General features: G+C 41.5%; 2 protein-coding genes across 3 annotated transcripts in view; one reads left to right on the plus strand and one right to left on the minus strand.

The window, feature by feature from the left end:
• Positions 1 to 1,611: 1,611 nt before the first annotated feature.
• Positions 1,612 to 12,893, minus strand: KLHL28 (kelch like family member 28). Its single transcript, XM_075192571.1, has 5 exons — positions 12,676 to 12,893; positions 9,221 to 10,119; positions 6,885 to 7,328; positions 5,958 to 6,166; positions 1,612 to 4,353 (listed from the first exon to the last, which is right to left on the minus strand). The coding sequence occupies exons 2-5, from the start codon at positions 10,117 to 10,119 to the stop codon at positions 4,190 to 4,192; spliced, it is 1,716 nt and encodes a 571-aa protein (XP_075048672.1). The 5' UTR covers positions 12,676 to 12,893; the 3' UTR covers positions 1,612 to 4,189.
• A 92-nt stretch (positions 12,894 to 12,985) lies between these two features.
• Positions 12,986 to 15,096, plus strand: part of TOGARAM1 (TOG array regulator of axonemal microtubules 1) — a 32,647-nt gene continuing 30,536 nt past the window's right edge. The window contains exon 1 of one of the 2 annotated variants that reach the window (XM_075192568.1): positions 12,986 to 13,073. The gene's annotated coding sequence lies outside the window, so the exon portion shown is untranslated. Of the gene's footprint in view, positions 13,074 to 13,473; positions 13,556 to 15,096 lie in introns of those variants that run through there. The other variant, XM_075192567.1, reaches the window with a different exon arrangement.

Below are 15,096 nucleotides of genomic sequence, written 5' to 3' on the forward strand. Positions count from 1 at the left end.
GGGATTTTTCTCTGTATTTGCTCCTGGCATGATTACCCCACCCTTTCAAGCACCTGCTATGAACCTATAAATTGATTGAGCAATTTCCACTTCAGTATATATTACAACCACGTCAGACCATAGCCAGACTAATCCCTTTGAGAAAGTCACGTCATGAAAAGAAAAACACTTTGGAAAAGCCTTTCACACTACACACCAAACTATAAGTAGCTCTGTGTGTTCCACAGTGGAACGCACCTCGGATTTCTCACCGTCATACTGGATATTCAGGTACAACTTCTGATCAGAAGCCTCAGATAAAACAAGAACCTACCTTTGAGACACTAACAGAAAGTATCCAATCTAACACCATTGGATAATAACTACTGCATAAATGGAACTAAGCCATCATATGGATATTTCTGGATAATTACGAAAACCATTTTAGCAACCATCGTTGCTAAAATCGGGACTACTGCCTTATATGGTTATAATATATCAGTTTAGTTGTGCAATAAATAACATTTTTTTAGCTACCAATTGTATCTTATTCATATAGTTGACAAACAATTATAATTTATTAATGATCAAGGTTGTCAAGTTAACTTAATTTTTTCCAAATCTGGGCGATGATGAATTTACTCCAATTACAGTGTGAATGAGATCCATGAGGATAACCTAAACTTGATCAGAGAAGTTTTGGGGGAGGGAAGGCAACAGAAGTTCACTACTGTCACTCATTAGCCACCCATTAGCCCAAATACAGACCCCCCCCAGTTTCACACACTAGTGCTGAATCTCGCCTTTATTAATTTAAAAGGGATATAGGAATGTATGCCCAGAACAATGGTCTGTAAGTGGATGTAACATAACATATTTCCATCTACTACTGAATAGAACAGATAAACCAGAGGACTGGTATAATGACGTTTACAAAAGGTTTTCCACCATCGGAGGACTAAAGTAACAGCATGTACATGCTCTTCTGCAAATACACAACTACTCCCTCCTTCTGTGCCCTTTAGCCATGTTTTTCATCAGACAGAGTACATTATTTTGCTTATCGTGTGACACAAGACAAGGATGCTCTCTATATGTAACTGTATCCAATGCAGAAAACAGAGCAGATGTGTCGTATCAAAGGGTAACAAATAAACAACAATAAAAAACCCATAAGTCTGGCTGATGATGCAAATGCATGGAAAACTATAAATAAAAATAAAGTAAAATTTGAGAATGACATGTAACAGTCTATAAATTAGTCAACTGAAAGGCAAAACACCTTTATATCAGTGCTGGGAAATTGCGGATGTGTTGTCAGTCCTTACCCACAATCCTTCACTGACCAGCAGAGCATCATGGATGAGGACACTCAGCAATTGGCTGAATTTCCTAAACAGCTTTAACATCTTCACACTTATTAAATACAAGGCTGGGGTATTGCTGACCAGTTAATACTACTGCTGCTGCTGACTAAAGTTATGGGTTCAAGAAAACCCCAAACTATGGAGGAGCAGTAATGAACCATTGAAAGTATTGAACGGTGCCTGGTCTGTCTTCGCCAGCATTAATAGTACTGCAGCTGGTTCCCATAGAGTCTAGACCCTTCTCTATGGAAGATGGCCGTGTAGGACTCAGTCTGTGTGCAATATAACCATTGTATTTACATACTCACAAACGTTTTGATTTTCATTGTCATATAGTAAGAGGTTATATATGAACATGTTTATTTAGAACATAACATTCCATTTTTTTTTCTGAAATGCAGTTTTAGACCTTTTCCATAATATCCAAGCTTTCTACAAGATAATATTTAAACATTTATATAACAGCGCAGTACTAGCACCAGTTATTTCGCTATGGGACAGCAAGTCACATCTTGTCACTGCAAAACAGCGAGAAGATTTGTATAATTGACCAGGACAGGCTGTCCGGCACACAACTCTGATACTTGACAGAGATGGGAAATATTCACCATGTCTGGTAAATTTACTATTCTACTAAAGTAAAATAAATCTGGCTGTGCCACATAAACGAGTACCTGTCTTCTGCACACAGTAGAGGCAGCCATTTTGAACCAGTAGTCAAGAGAATACAGCCTGTCATTTTACTAGGAACAAGTAACAACACGGAGGCACTAGATGCATGAAGCATTCAGGGATGGCCAACCTATGGCTCTCCCGGTGCTGCAGGACTACAAGTCTCAGCATGCTTTGCCAGTATACAGCCAGTCAATAGCTGTCAAGGCACGCTAGGAATCACTGAGGCACTATGTGCATGAAGAGTCAAGGCTACCGATTACTAATGCAGTTGAATCAGCCATTTTGTTTCACTAGGAACCATTGGCATCTCTTAGGAACCTTTTTGGGGTTAATAAATTGTCAGAGAGTTATTTTTTTTTGACCGCGTAAAGTAATTTTAACGCTGTTTTTTTATCATTTTCGAGCGGGTTAACCCACAATTCAATTCCATTTTTAACGCTACGTTTTTTTCATGAAACGGTCCTCTCGCGCTCCAGTAGACGGTCTATTGAAAGTATAGGGCTTGCGAGAGGCAGCCGCGTTGAAAGCCATTTAATTGTTTTAACGCGGCGGCTAAAAATCCTGGAATAATGTGGAAAAAAGTTAAACTTATGTTTATCACTAATGCCTAACTTGTGTAAGTTGACTTTCTTGTGAAAAAATAATGAAATAAAAAAATAAATAAATAAAATCACTAATTATATTTATGTATGTTTTTGGTACAAATATGAATGTAGTAATGTGTTTTGACATGGTATAGATGATTGTATGGTAAACAAATAGTTCAATAAAAAATATGCTAAAGAAAGTACTGTAATGTAGATATTATCAATGTGTAATACAATCTAATGTATGGAAATGTATGCAAAACCTTTTTTTTGGGTTATACATGATTGCGTTAAAACTCCCCTAAAATCTCGCAAACACAATTTTTAACACGCGGGAGCAGCGTTCTCTTTTTCAATTTAATTGCACGAGTTTTCCCGTTGCACTAATTCAAAACGGTCGCTACTGCAGTCAAAAACCCGCAGGAGATTTTTTTTTTTTACGCGTCAGGGGGAAAAAACAAACAAAAAAAAAACTGCTAACAATTGAATACCCCCTTTGTGTCTTATGTCTCCATGTTACCACTAGTTTCTCATAAATTAATAAACTGCAGTGATGTGGAATATTCAGTCAGCTCACAAAATGGCTGCCACTATTGCACGTCATGTATAGGGTGTCCGTGATGTTACTGGTTACTAGCATAATTATAACCTGCAGTCTCATGAATACTGGATCATCCAACCTGGCCTGTGGTGGGTAGACATAATGTGCCCTTCAAAACCTTTGTCCAACCAAAACAAGCTGCCATCCAGTCAATTTTTCTTTTCTTTAATAAACTGGGTACCTGATGAGTCCGTCACCTCCCTCTGACTTACATACAACGCAAGAGGAAAAAGACAAGGGGAAGACGGATTAACTAGGTAAAATGAGGAAATATTTCCACAATAGATGGCTATTATAATGTACGTATAGTTGTGCACATGGTAACAATGTACAACATGCTCATTTGTGGCGAGAGATCCACTTTATGTATACATTTTGGGTACATGATTGGGAGAGCACTGCAGAATATTAAACAGTGATTTCAAACTCCAATTATTATTCTACGTTCAGTATTCATAAATTGAGAATTGTGCAAACACACACGCATATAATATATATATATATATATATATTCCAGTGACACACTGTGTGTGTCGTGTGTGTCGCTCTATTTCCATCGTAAACACTTACACCGAAGCTGTTCAGAAAGTAACGGCTGTCAAGGAACAAGATGGCAGTCATATCTGCCAATGTTAGATCTGACACAGAACCCATTTTTACTCAACATAAACTTACATCTTCAGGACCAGCAATAGTCACCGACTGTTCTTCCCACATACTACAACTGCAATGGTTGATCATTATTTTAGATCTTTCCAGAGGTTTGGAACTTATGATAACATTGGGAATAGTGAGTCATGCTAGTTTGGATTTACGGAATACAAAAATAAGTGACGTTTCAGACTGCTGAAGGGCTTTCACCCAGCAGATGATCGGATTTCCCCTGAATCTCTGCGTCGTTGTGTTTCAATTTCCTGGAAACGAGGCCTCGGACGTCTGCTCATGCAGGGATATATTATCACACAATGTGCTTATGTTCATCAAAGGGCCGTCAGACCAAAGTTACATCGAGAATATGCCATGCCAGCCGAATCCAGCCATGTGTCCGAGATGGGGTCATATTTCTGTACTGTATTGAGATAGGATGACCCTGAGTGACCCCCAACCACATAGAGGTAGTTCTCAATCACCGCTGCGCCAACGCCTGCACAGGAAGGGAGAGAGGAATGAGAAATGTTCTTGTGAAAGAGATAGATGCATATATTACAATGACTCAATCAGTTCTACAACTGCAGCTATGATTTCTCAAACTGTCTGGTACACAAAGTGTTGACCAGTGCCAGCTTTGAGGGGTGCCATGCGCGCCACCACACAGGGCAAGCTTGTGAGGGGTGCCATGCGCGCCACCACACAGGGCAAGCTTGTGAGGGGTGCCATGCGCGCCACCACACAGGGCAAACTTTTGAGGGGTGTTCTTTCCCCTTAGTGGAGCCTTGGGATTTGCACACTGTACCCGTCTTTTCCCGGGCCTCCCGCTTTGCTGTAGTGAAGCACAGTGGAGAGCTTGTGGCCTCCCACGGATCCACAGGGACACAACCCAGTCTGATAGTTAACACAACCAGCTGAGGACAGGACCTGATTCGCAGAGACTGTTGACCTTCAGGAGAAACAGCTTGAAATGGCAGTTCCTGGAACTCCACTTAGGGGCAAGGAGCAATTCAGCAATTTAACATTAATGTGGGTCCCACAATGTAAAGGTCGACCTTAGGGTGGGGACTCTGAATGCAGCATAGTGTTCCAAGCGAATGCTATGTGCTGCCTCCTTGTTTGAGGAGGAAATAGTATCATGTCATTGCAGTGACATGACAAGGAATTCCCCTGGCAGAGGGCAGTGCCAATGCAGAGCAGAAGAGACCTAAATCAGCTATCTCCGGCCTGCTAGCACTATTAGATCCAAGCACACGATCTAATAGAAGCAGCTCTACCGGACCCAGTTTACATCACACCATTTAGTGGGTGTAAAAGGAGAGACCCATTAAACAAACCAGGGTCTACCTAGCATAAAAACAATAACAAAACCCTACATATTACAATAAATAAAAATATACTGCTTATATTTACAGCGTTATTGTGCCTTCAAAGAGGTAAAATACAGCACACACATCCCCCTTCCTCCTATTTAATAGTCAAAAAAAATCCTAAAGACATTGATTCCAATATGCAATCAAAAGAAAGCCGTACTTCTCCCAGGAAAATAAATACAAACAAACAAATCAGCTAACACAGTCATTTATCAACCTAAGTCAGTGATTTAGGTTGTTCCACCAGTTACCCGGGAGTGCTGCTCATGCGCCACTTTAAAATGACACGAGAGTGGGGGATGTGGCCATACAGCCCAATAACGTGCCACAAGCTCTGTGCCACCCTCCTGCACCCACCCCAGCTGGGAGACAAACAACTAAGTGGTCAGTAGGGTCATTTTTGGCCCCCAAAAAAATGGGAATGCCACTTTAAAGTTGCAGGCAGGAACATTGAAACTGAAATAAATAAATTCACTCTTCCGTACTGTTTTTTGGGAATGGATGTGGTGCTGGGAGCTGTAGATGAATGAACTGCCAACACGTCATAGGAGTATCTTTCATTCAAGGGATGTGTAGCAGCTATAGATCTGAGTAGGGACAGGGCTGACTACTAGGTTTTCACAAACAAGTAAATAATTAATAAAGACAGCTCCTGAAACATTCAAAAGAATACAGGGTTGAAGTGTAAATTATTGATAGCCAACGCTTTATGTCACGTTTCTCTCACCTGTTCTGGGCTCTGTCATTGGTCTGCAGACGGTCCACTGATTCTGGTGAGGATCATACCTCTCAATGCTGGACAAGTGAGACACCCCGTTGTGTCCCCCCACTACAAATATAAATCCCAGCATAACGCTCACGCCAAAGTTAATCCTTTTATCCGCCATTGGAGCCACCATGTCCCAGGAGTCCTTAGCAGGATCATATCGTTCCACACTAGATAAGACATACAAAACAAAGTTAATGCTGCATTTATAGAACAAAAGGTCACTCTATTATTGTTGAGTTATCATTATTCTTACATATATGTTTTTGAATATTTAATCTACTCAACTATCACTCACTGTTGTATGCATAAACCAAATTTTGGGTCAGCCATTTTCCTGGAGACCAATTTTGCCTGAAACAGCCTCCAACACAAGAAGACAAAACTTAACCTCACTCTATTCTCCCATTGAAATCTAACACAGCAGTTTGGGAAGCAAAGGGATTTTTGGTGATCTGTAACCTGTGAGTTTCTGAAATCTCACAGAGTGGACACAGAGAAATACGCCGGTAATAAGACATTGGAAATAGAAATATTTGGCAATATATGGTATTACTATGGGACCAGTATATTGCCCCTCCCTAGGCTGTCTCCGATTAATTTATATATTGTCGAGAGCACTCCTTTAATTATAGTTGTAGCAGCACTGTCACCAGCCAACACCCAGTAAAGTTTGTTCACAAAAATAATGACCACCATAGACTAACATTCTCGTGTTCCCATTGCAAACCTCTATTTATGCAAAGAAAAGGTTCCCTTAACAACCATGTATTTATAGCGATCAAGATGGATAATTAAATCCCTTGATGCTTATTACCAGGAGGATTTAAATGCTCAAAACGCAGCATAGAATAAACAGGACACTATGCAACAATATATAGAAAGTACCTGTTCATATGAGCTGGTCCGTAGCCACCAATAGCATAGATCATGCCATCCAGCACGGCACCGGCAAAGCAACTCCTTGTTTTAATCATGGGAGCAACTGGCTGCCATTCTTTAGCCTTCGGTATATATTTTTCCACAGACTGTAAGCATGACTGTCCATCGTATCCACCTAAAGCATACAGTTCTCCTGCTAAAACCACAGCACCAAGAGTACTCCGACACTCATTCATCCTCTCCACGGATGTCCACGTGTTGGTCACCGGGTCCCAACACTCCACGGAGCTCTCATGCTTCCTGTAGTTGATGCCCTGTCTCACGTGGGTAGCAATGCCCCCAACAACATACACTTTCTGGTCCAGGGTGCACAGTCCAAATTCATAACGGGTGGATCCCAGGGGGGCCAGGCCTATCCAAGAATCGTCCTGGGGAAAATACATCTCCATACTGGAAGGAACAAGACATAGTCAACCAGACAATAGACCAAAATGATTCAAAATTAAATAGTTTACACAAATACTGTGATCTAGGCTTACGGATCAGAAATAGTCAAACATATGGAGAGCAAAATGACACCGATTCAGTTGTTCAAGTACCTGATCATACAACAAGATCAGAGTTCTCTCCATAGGTGCCGGCATGCGGAACTAATTGGACAATTTTCTAGCATACTTGAAAATTCAATCCACACGGTACAATTAGATAATGTAACCAAACTAAGCAAAAACTAAAAAAAAAACCAAAAAAAAAACCAAATAATAAATTACACCCTATGCGGCCAGCCTAAAACTCAGATGACTCATTAAACTAAACTTAACTAGTAGACCCCCCTAGAAAAACAAAGAAAATGAAAACTACAAATAAACAAAGACAATGACTATCCCACCACAGTCTGAAAAATATTCCACAAACATCTATATACAGTGTTATTGTACATTTAGAAAAGAACATGTATGTGTTACATAGAATTTAACTCAGAAGTCTAACAACATTTCCTGGAAGGCAATAGAAACCCAACTCAACACTGAATGTGAATAATTTGTTAATTATAGACTCAATACTACTAGCACAAAGTGAGCTATTGTTGTAGAGTCCAAAAATACCATGCTACTTGCATTACCACAATTCCACGTATGTCTCCCGTCTTTCTTAAAAACTGCAACGTGCTAGAATTTATAACACACTATAGTTCAAGCTAACTCTATATTGTGCAATAAAGTATAGTAATTTAACAGTATAAGAAACAAATTATTAAAACGTGGGCCTAAAAGTTTAACAAACCCATCCACATGCAGGCTGGGAAATGGGCAACATAAAGGGGCCAATTTAATTCGTCCGCTTTAATCTAGAAATAGCGCAGCCTGCACAATATTACCGTTGGTACGGTAAAAGTGTGCAGTATTACCATTAATATGGTAACTTTAACGCTGATTTTTGCTCGCAACTCTCGAAAGTAAAAATACCGGTTTAAATGACTGTATTAAAGGTAATACTACTAACGACGCGTTAATCCTAAACTAATTGAATCTGCCCCAAAGTGGTATATTCATCAAAGTGTCTAAAAGGAAAAGTGGAGGTGTTGCCCATAACAACCAATAAAGTTTTAGCTATCATTTTCTAGAATGTACTGATAAATGACAGCTTAAATCTAATTGGTTGCTGCAGGTAACCCTTCCACTTTTTCTTTTAAGGCTTGATAAATCTACCCCAAAGTGTCTGCACACCCCTCATTAAGCATCATATATCACTAGAAAGGTTACTGTCCACAGAGGGAGCTTCTCAAAACAGGCTTTGTTGGGAGAATGTAACAACTGGCAAAACTCCCAACGTGGAAAATTAAATATGTTGATGCTGCTTTTGACGAATATTGTTGTTGGGTTTAAAAATAGGAGGCAGCGATCACTGCTAGACTTCAGCCAAGATATAAAAACTTTGACTCAGTCTATGCTTGTATATAAATGTCCTAAATCAAAAAAATCCAACATTAGATTTTCACTATAAAAACATGAATGGACTGAAATTGGGCATACAGCTAGGAGCGTTATTTTGGAAGCTTGATTAATCTGCCAATACATTTTACAGGTAATGTTAAACACAAAGAGCCGACAAATAAAGATTTCAATTTCAATTTCAAAAGCATTCGATCGTGGTTAGTATATTACATACGTCATAATGAATAATTGAAGATTAGCCCAAGTGACTGATCAACCTATCCTCTAGTAGGGATTTACAACCCTTTACATTTAAAAGAAGCAATGATGCTGTCCGCTACTATCAGAGACTACAGGGAGTCTAATTCAACAGAAGCTGGGACACTAAGATTGGTTATATAAACGTACCTCTCCAGGCAAGCAAACAGTCCAGCTTTTCCTCCCACCGCACAAAGCACTTTGGGAGCACAGCGTGACTGTGTCTTTAGCACCGTCTGATGGGAGAGTCTATGTTCAGGCATAAAATGGTATTTCAGAGCTTCGTTCAATAAATGTTTACATGTGTGGTCATCGCGTATAAGGTGATTAGCTTCATACAGCCTGGTGAGAAATTTGACACTCAGCAACGGCAGTCGGACACAGTGCAATAACTGAGAGAGGAACTTCTGGCGCTCCTGCACGTCATACTTGATCCACGCCTCTAGTGCATAAAACACGCTCTCCTCACTAACAACATTCAAACAGTCATTGGAAACTATCTCATGTAACTCGGAGTTTGTCAGCTCGAAAAATTCTTCCGTCTGACAAACATCCTCAAAGTTCTGGCAAATGAACTTGTTGGCGGCTAGGTACAGTTCGTGACAGCCGTAAGTCTCAGCAAAGCGTGAAATCCCGATGCAATTGCCTACGTCCAGCTGGCTCTCCAGGAACGCACAGCATTCCTTTAGCACAAGCTTGATCTGTAGGAGGTTTGCGGCTGGAAGAAGAGATTCCACTGTTTCCTGGGAGATGAAGACTGTTCCTGTATAGGCATATTCTATGATGGCCTGGAGAGCGGCCTCATCGACGCACTGAAACTCCACCTGCGAATTCTCTTTCTCTGAAAGGTTTCCAGTAAACATGGCTTTGAAGTAGGGGCTGATGCTGGCGAGCACCACTTTATGGGCGTGTATCTTGACATCGCCCACCTGGAGGACAATATCGCAGAGCTCGTGGTGCTGGCGGAGGAGGTTGAGGCCCTGCAGAAGCTGTTCGGAGTGCAAGTGGGTTATGTTGGCAAGCATGTAGGACTGAGAGGACTGGTCCATCTGAGAAGAGAAGGATACATATTACTTAATCATGAACTTCAGTAGGTCAATGGATTGGCCATTTATTTACATTTTCCTGAAAATAACACTTGTGCCCTTGATAAGATCCCTATATTAATGCTGAAATCAGCAAATGGGTTGCACAATATTTAACAGAAATATACAGTATGTGGATATCTGAACATCAGAATCAGACTTAACATCCGATTGAAACAAATCTATTCATTTTTAATAGCTACTATGAGAAGTGATAAAATGACTAGTGATGACAGGTGATTAGGGACTCCCAAGAAGTCAGAATGATGAGTGATGTATGATGTTGTGCCTCACCACATCTAACATCACAAATGAGATTAAAATGTACATTTAAGAGAAGCATGTTATGCAGTCAATGGAGCTAGTACATGTTGATATTTCCATCATCTAAAATGCATTTTCAAGCCTTAAAACTGATGTCGATTAGAGACTCCTAACGATGTGCAATGGAGTGAAGCAGGGCTCGACAAAATCTAGTCCATATGGTGACCAGTGAGCTTGACTATCCCAGCTCTCTTGTAGCTCTTCAGCTAGATTGAAAGCCTGGGATAGATCCCTCAAACCAGAGGTGGAGGCACCAAGTAGGTGATTTGCGTTACCGTGAATATTGGGGTCGGCCCAGGACCCACCACCAATGCATGTGGGAATGAGGTGGGGATTTATTAATGATAGACAGCACTCCTCCAACCACAGTTAATATATTTCAACAATGCCTAATAGGCAACTCATTTGTGGCTTCTACTCTATATGGTCCTTAACCTCAGAAAACTTTTTATAAAAAAATATTATTCACAAACTTTTGTTAGATTATGCACCTATTTCTGCAACATTGAGCTGATCTGTATGGATAATAGCAGATTAGTGTGTCAAGATACTGATTGTGGAGGCCCGTCTAATGGAAGAAGTGGGGCTGGGCTAAGGAGGGTGTCACAGAGACTGTGCACTTAGGGGGTATTCAATGTTTAGTGGCGAGGCATGGTGCTTTGGTACTCAAGGCGAAGTTATCTAGATGTGTACCCTCAATTATACCAGGTCGGTGCCTTACAACTGATTATATTAGCCCTTTGCTGCAGGGTTACCCACAAAAAAAAAAAAGAAAAAAAAAAAAGAATAAAATGAAAAGGTAAATTAGAGAATACATTTTTTTTTACAAAACAGCTAAAGACAAAAACAACAGAGGAAAAAATAGGAACAAACTTATGTCCTAAGTTGTGGGTCATGCATAAGATGCTCCCTAGGGAAATGAGGTCCTAGAAGACAGAAATCACATTGCCTGTCTGCTGACAGTACTGACCCTATGGAGTAGTCTTCCCCTACTTTGCTCTCAGTGGGTAGGTGAATGCCAGGGTGTAGCCTCTGCCTCAGCCCTGGGCCACAAAGCCCCTTCAACTGCTGAAGGCAAACTTTAAGGCTTGGCTATTACTTTCCGTGGGTCGCATTTTTAGCCATCCAGACTCATCTTGTATAGAAAATCACATTTATAGGCACACAAATACCATTGTAATAACTAATAAATAACTAAAAGAATACAAATAAGACACCTTAAAGACATTTCTTAAGTCACATTACTCTAATGACTTATTTAATATATAATTGGCTGTGGAAACATCCAAGACCAAAAATGTAAAAGTTTCAAAGCGATACCAAGGAGGACTTTGAAATTATATTTTTAGTTACATTGCCATGTGTAATCCTATGCAATACAGATATCTGTAGTCTCATCTCTGGGGCAGGTTCAGGCACCAGTTAGCTCCCTGATACTAGTAAACTGTCTGGCACCATTTACCAAACAAGAGTTTACTCCCTGGCACCTGTCAGTTCGGACAGTCTCATGCCTGGCACCTGTCTGTTGGGACAGTCCCCTGGCAGCCTCATCCCTGGCACCTGTCAGTTGGGACAGTCCCCTGGCAGCCTCATCCCTGGCACCTGTCAGTTGAGACAGTCCCCTGGCAGCCTCATCCCTGGCACCTGTCAGTTGAGACAGTCCCCTGGCAGTCTCATCCCTGGCACCTGTCAGTTGAGACAGTCCCCTGGCAGTCTCATCCCTGGCACCTGTCAGTTGAGACAGTCCCCTGGCAGTCTCATCCCAGGCACCTGTCAGTTGGGACAGTCCCCTGGCAGTCTCATCCCAGGCACCTGTCAGTTGGGACAGTCCCCTGGCAGTCTCATTCCTGGCACCTGTCAGCTGTCAGTCTCATCCCTGGCACCTGTCAGTTGGGACAGTTCCCTGGCAGCCTCATCCCTGGCACCTGTCAGCTGGGACAGTCCCCTGGCAGTCTCATCCCTGGCACCTGTCAGTTGGGACAGTCCCCTGCCAGTTGGGACAGTCCCCTGGCAGCCTCATCCCTGGCACCTGTCAGCTGGGACAGCCCCCTGGCAGTCTCCTCACTATCACCAGTCAGTTGAGACAGCCCCCTGGCAGCCACATCCCTGGCACCTGTCAGTCTCCTCACTATAACCAGTCTTGTCTGGTGGAGGACTCTGTCACCTCTGACCTCCATAGCCCCACCGGCCACATACCTGTGTCACTCAGAGACAGCGGAACAGACACGAGCGCGGCCTCCTCTCTTGTCACAACCCAAACACAGCGGAGAGCGCGTCACTTCCGGGTCACCACTCCCTCCACCCTTTAGAACCGCTCTGTAATGGATGCGCGCTCCATCGCTGTGCCCTGGTAGACTACAACTCCCAGTATGCTGTGCGCGACTCACTGAGGCCTCCTCCTGTTGCCATAGGAACGGGTTTAGTGACGACCCGATCTTATCTAATTCATAGCTAAGGTTCCCCTGATCTGTTCACCGATGAAGAAGCAGGGGGCCACTACGGGACCCGGCGGGGCCACTGACTCTCTCACCAAGCCCAGCGCAGTGACTGGTGGAGGGAAGATGGGCCTGATCAGGTGACCGCCACTGTTTATGGTGGGTAGTAGTGTGTCATGTGACCTCCAGTCTGCACGGCCACATAGGACATGTATGTATGTATGTATGTATGTATGTATGTATGTATGTATGATGCATGCATGCATGTATGGTCAGTATGTTCCCTGTTGCATATATCTGCATATGAGGGGTGTACAGTATCTGGAGCACACAAGCTGATACCTCTGCAGGGTGGGGGACAGCAACACCTGGATACATATGTAGCCGATAGGAGGTGAGGTTATTACTTAATTGCTCATTGATTCCCATGACACATTGTATGGGTATTATTCCCGGCCACTTTGGCAGAGACCCTTCCCCTCACCTCCCCGAATCCCCTCCCCTTCCTTCTCCCCTCCTCCCTGCCCCATCGCCCTCCTCCGCTCCCTGCCCCCTTCCATCTCCTCTCATTCAGTCTCTACTCCTCTCCTCCTCTCTGTACACTGACCGTGCACAGACCAGACCGCTGCCTTCAACGTTAGGTAGGTATCTGGGGCTACTAATGTCATCTGTGGGGTATATTAATGTTATCTGGGGCGGGTGTATTAAAGTTATCTGATGGGGACGTGGGGTATAGGAATGTTATGTGTGGTGGGGGGTATTAAAGGTATTTATTTACAACAAGTCCCAAGTACTGCACTCCTGCCACCACCGTTAATAAATATTAAGAATGATTTATAGATGCTTCTTGTTTGGTCCTTAACTAGCATTACACCTATAGTGAACACAGAGAATCAGATAATGTGGTAAATTAGATATCCTAGGGCAGGCTAAAGAAATATTACATACTCTGAAAAACCAGAATAAAATCCCTTAGATTGGTATCTATTTTATTTATGTACATATTTTGATGGGGAATTTTACCACATCTTTTCATGATTTTTTTTTTTTTAGTCTGAAACAAGGAAATCCATAACTTGAAAGTGGAAACAATGTCATAGTTCTCAGAGTGTTTGTTACATAGTGCTAAATAGGTGGCTGTATAATATATCTCATGCAGTCAATCATTAGCTGTCTAGTGTCTCTACAGAGCTGGCTCGTTTTTGTATTTTAACTGGAGAACCTCAGGTTGCCTAACATTGTTGGAACTACAAATCTCAGCAGTCCCGGCTAGCAATAATCTGGCAGATCATGCTAGTTTCACAACAGTTAAATCACATGTATATTTCCCTTTTATTATCTTTGTTATATATACAACACAATGTTTTACATTATAAATTCTCAAGCAGCAATATATTATTATTATAAAAATATCAATATTTTATCTTATGTGGCCATAAAATCAGAATTTATAATATGCTTGCATTAAGCTATAAGAAATGTCATATTGGTGAATTGAACATTTAGTTGCTTTTTGGCTTATGGTAAGTAGGAGATCACTGAAATGGAGCATCTAATAGCTGCATATAACTAAATCTGACACCTGGCTTACATGCTAAGGACTTTGGTATAAAGGTGGCCATGCATGGACAGATTCTATTTGGGGCTAAATTTAAAGTATCTGACTTATGGGAGTCCTATGGTGTACAATAAGTAAAGTTGGACAGTGGCCATAATTTAACCACATTAAATACGTTTTGACATCTGAAGATGATTTTAATTGGTATTGTCTTTTTTGGTGGGCTAATACACGCTGTGATTTAGGGATTATTATGTCTAATTTCCCATTGGAATCACAAATCCAAAAGAATGGTTATAAAGTTACTATTTTAAAAAGTGTCAAAATCTAGGTAGGTCTTCGGTGCAGTTCAATATAAAACAATAAATGGTACATCGTTATGAAAACTGCACAGCAAATTAATAATAAGACCTTTCCAAGGCTCTTGAGTTGTCCATACTATGAAATATTTGCCAATATTTTAATTAAACTTCCATTTAGTACAAAGGGAAGGAATTTGCCAGTTCCCAGCTAACTGAAAAAATTAAAAAGTGTTACAAATTTGTCAGCTGGATCTTTGCGTTCAACCGTGTTATAAATGTAGAAGCCGTCCAGAGTATCCCTAACAGAAGCAGATAATGTATC

Source organism: Mixophyes fleayi, chromosome 12, assembly GCF_038048845.1.
Source record: "Mixophyes fleayi isolate aMixFle1 chromosome 12, aMixFle1.hap1, whole genome shotgun sequence".
Lineage (NCBI taxonomy): Eukaryota > Metazoa > Chordata > Amphibia > Anura > Limnodynastidae > Mixophyes > Mixophyes fleayi.

Coding starts and splice junctions, on each gene's coding strand:
- KLHL28 (XM_075192571.1), bottom strand. CDS start 10,119: ATGGACCAGTCCTCTCAGTCCTACATGCTTGCCAACATAACCCACTTG. Junction 7,329..9,220: donor CTGTTTGCTTGCCTGGAGAG/GTACGTTTATAT, acceptor TGTTCCTTCCAG/TATGGAGATGTATTTTCCCC. Junction 6,167..6,884: donor GGACCAGCTCATATGAACAG/GTACTTTCTATA, acceptor TGTCTTATCTAG/TGTGGAACGATATGATCCTG.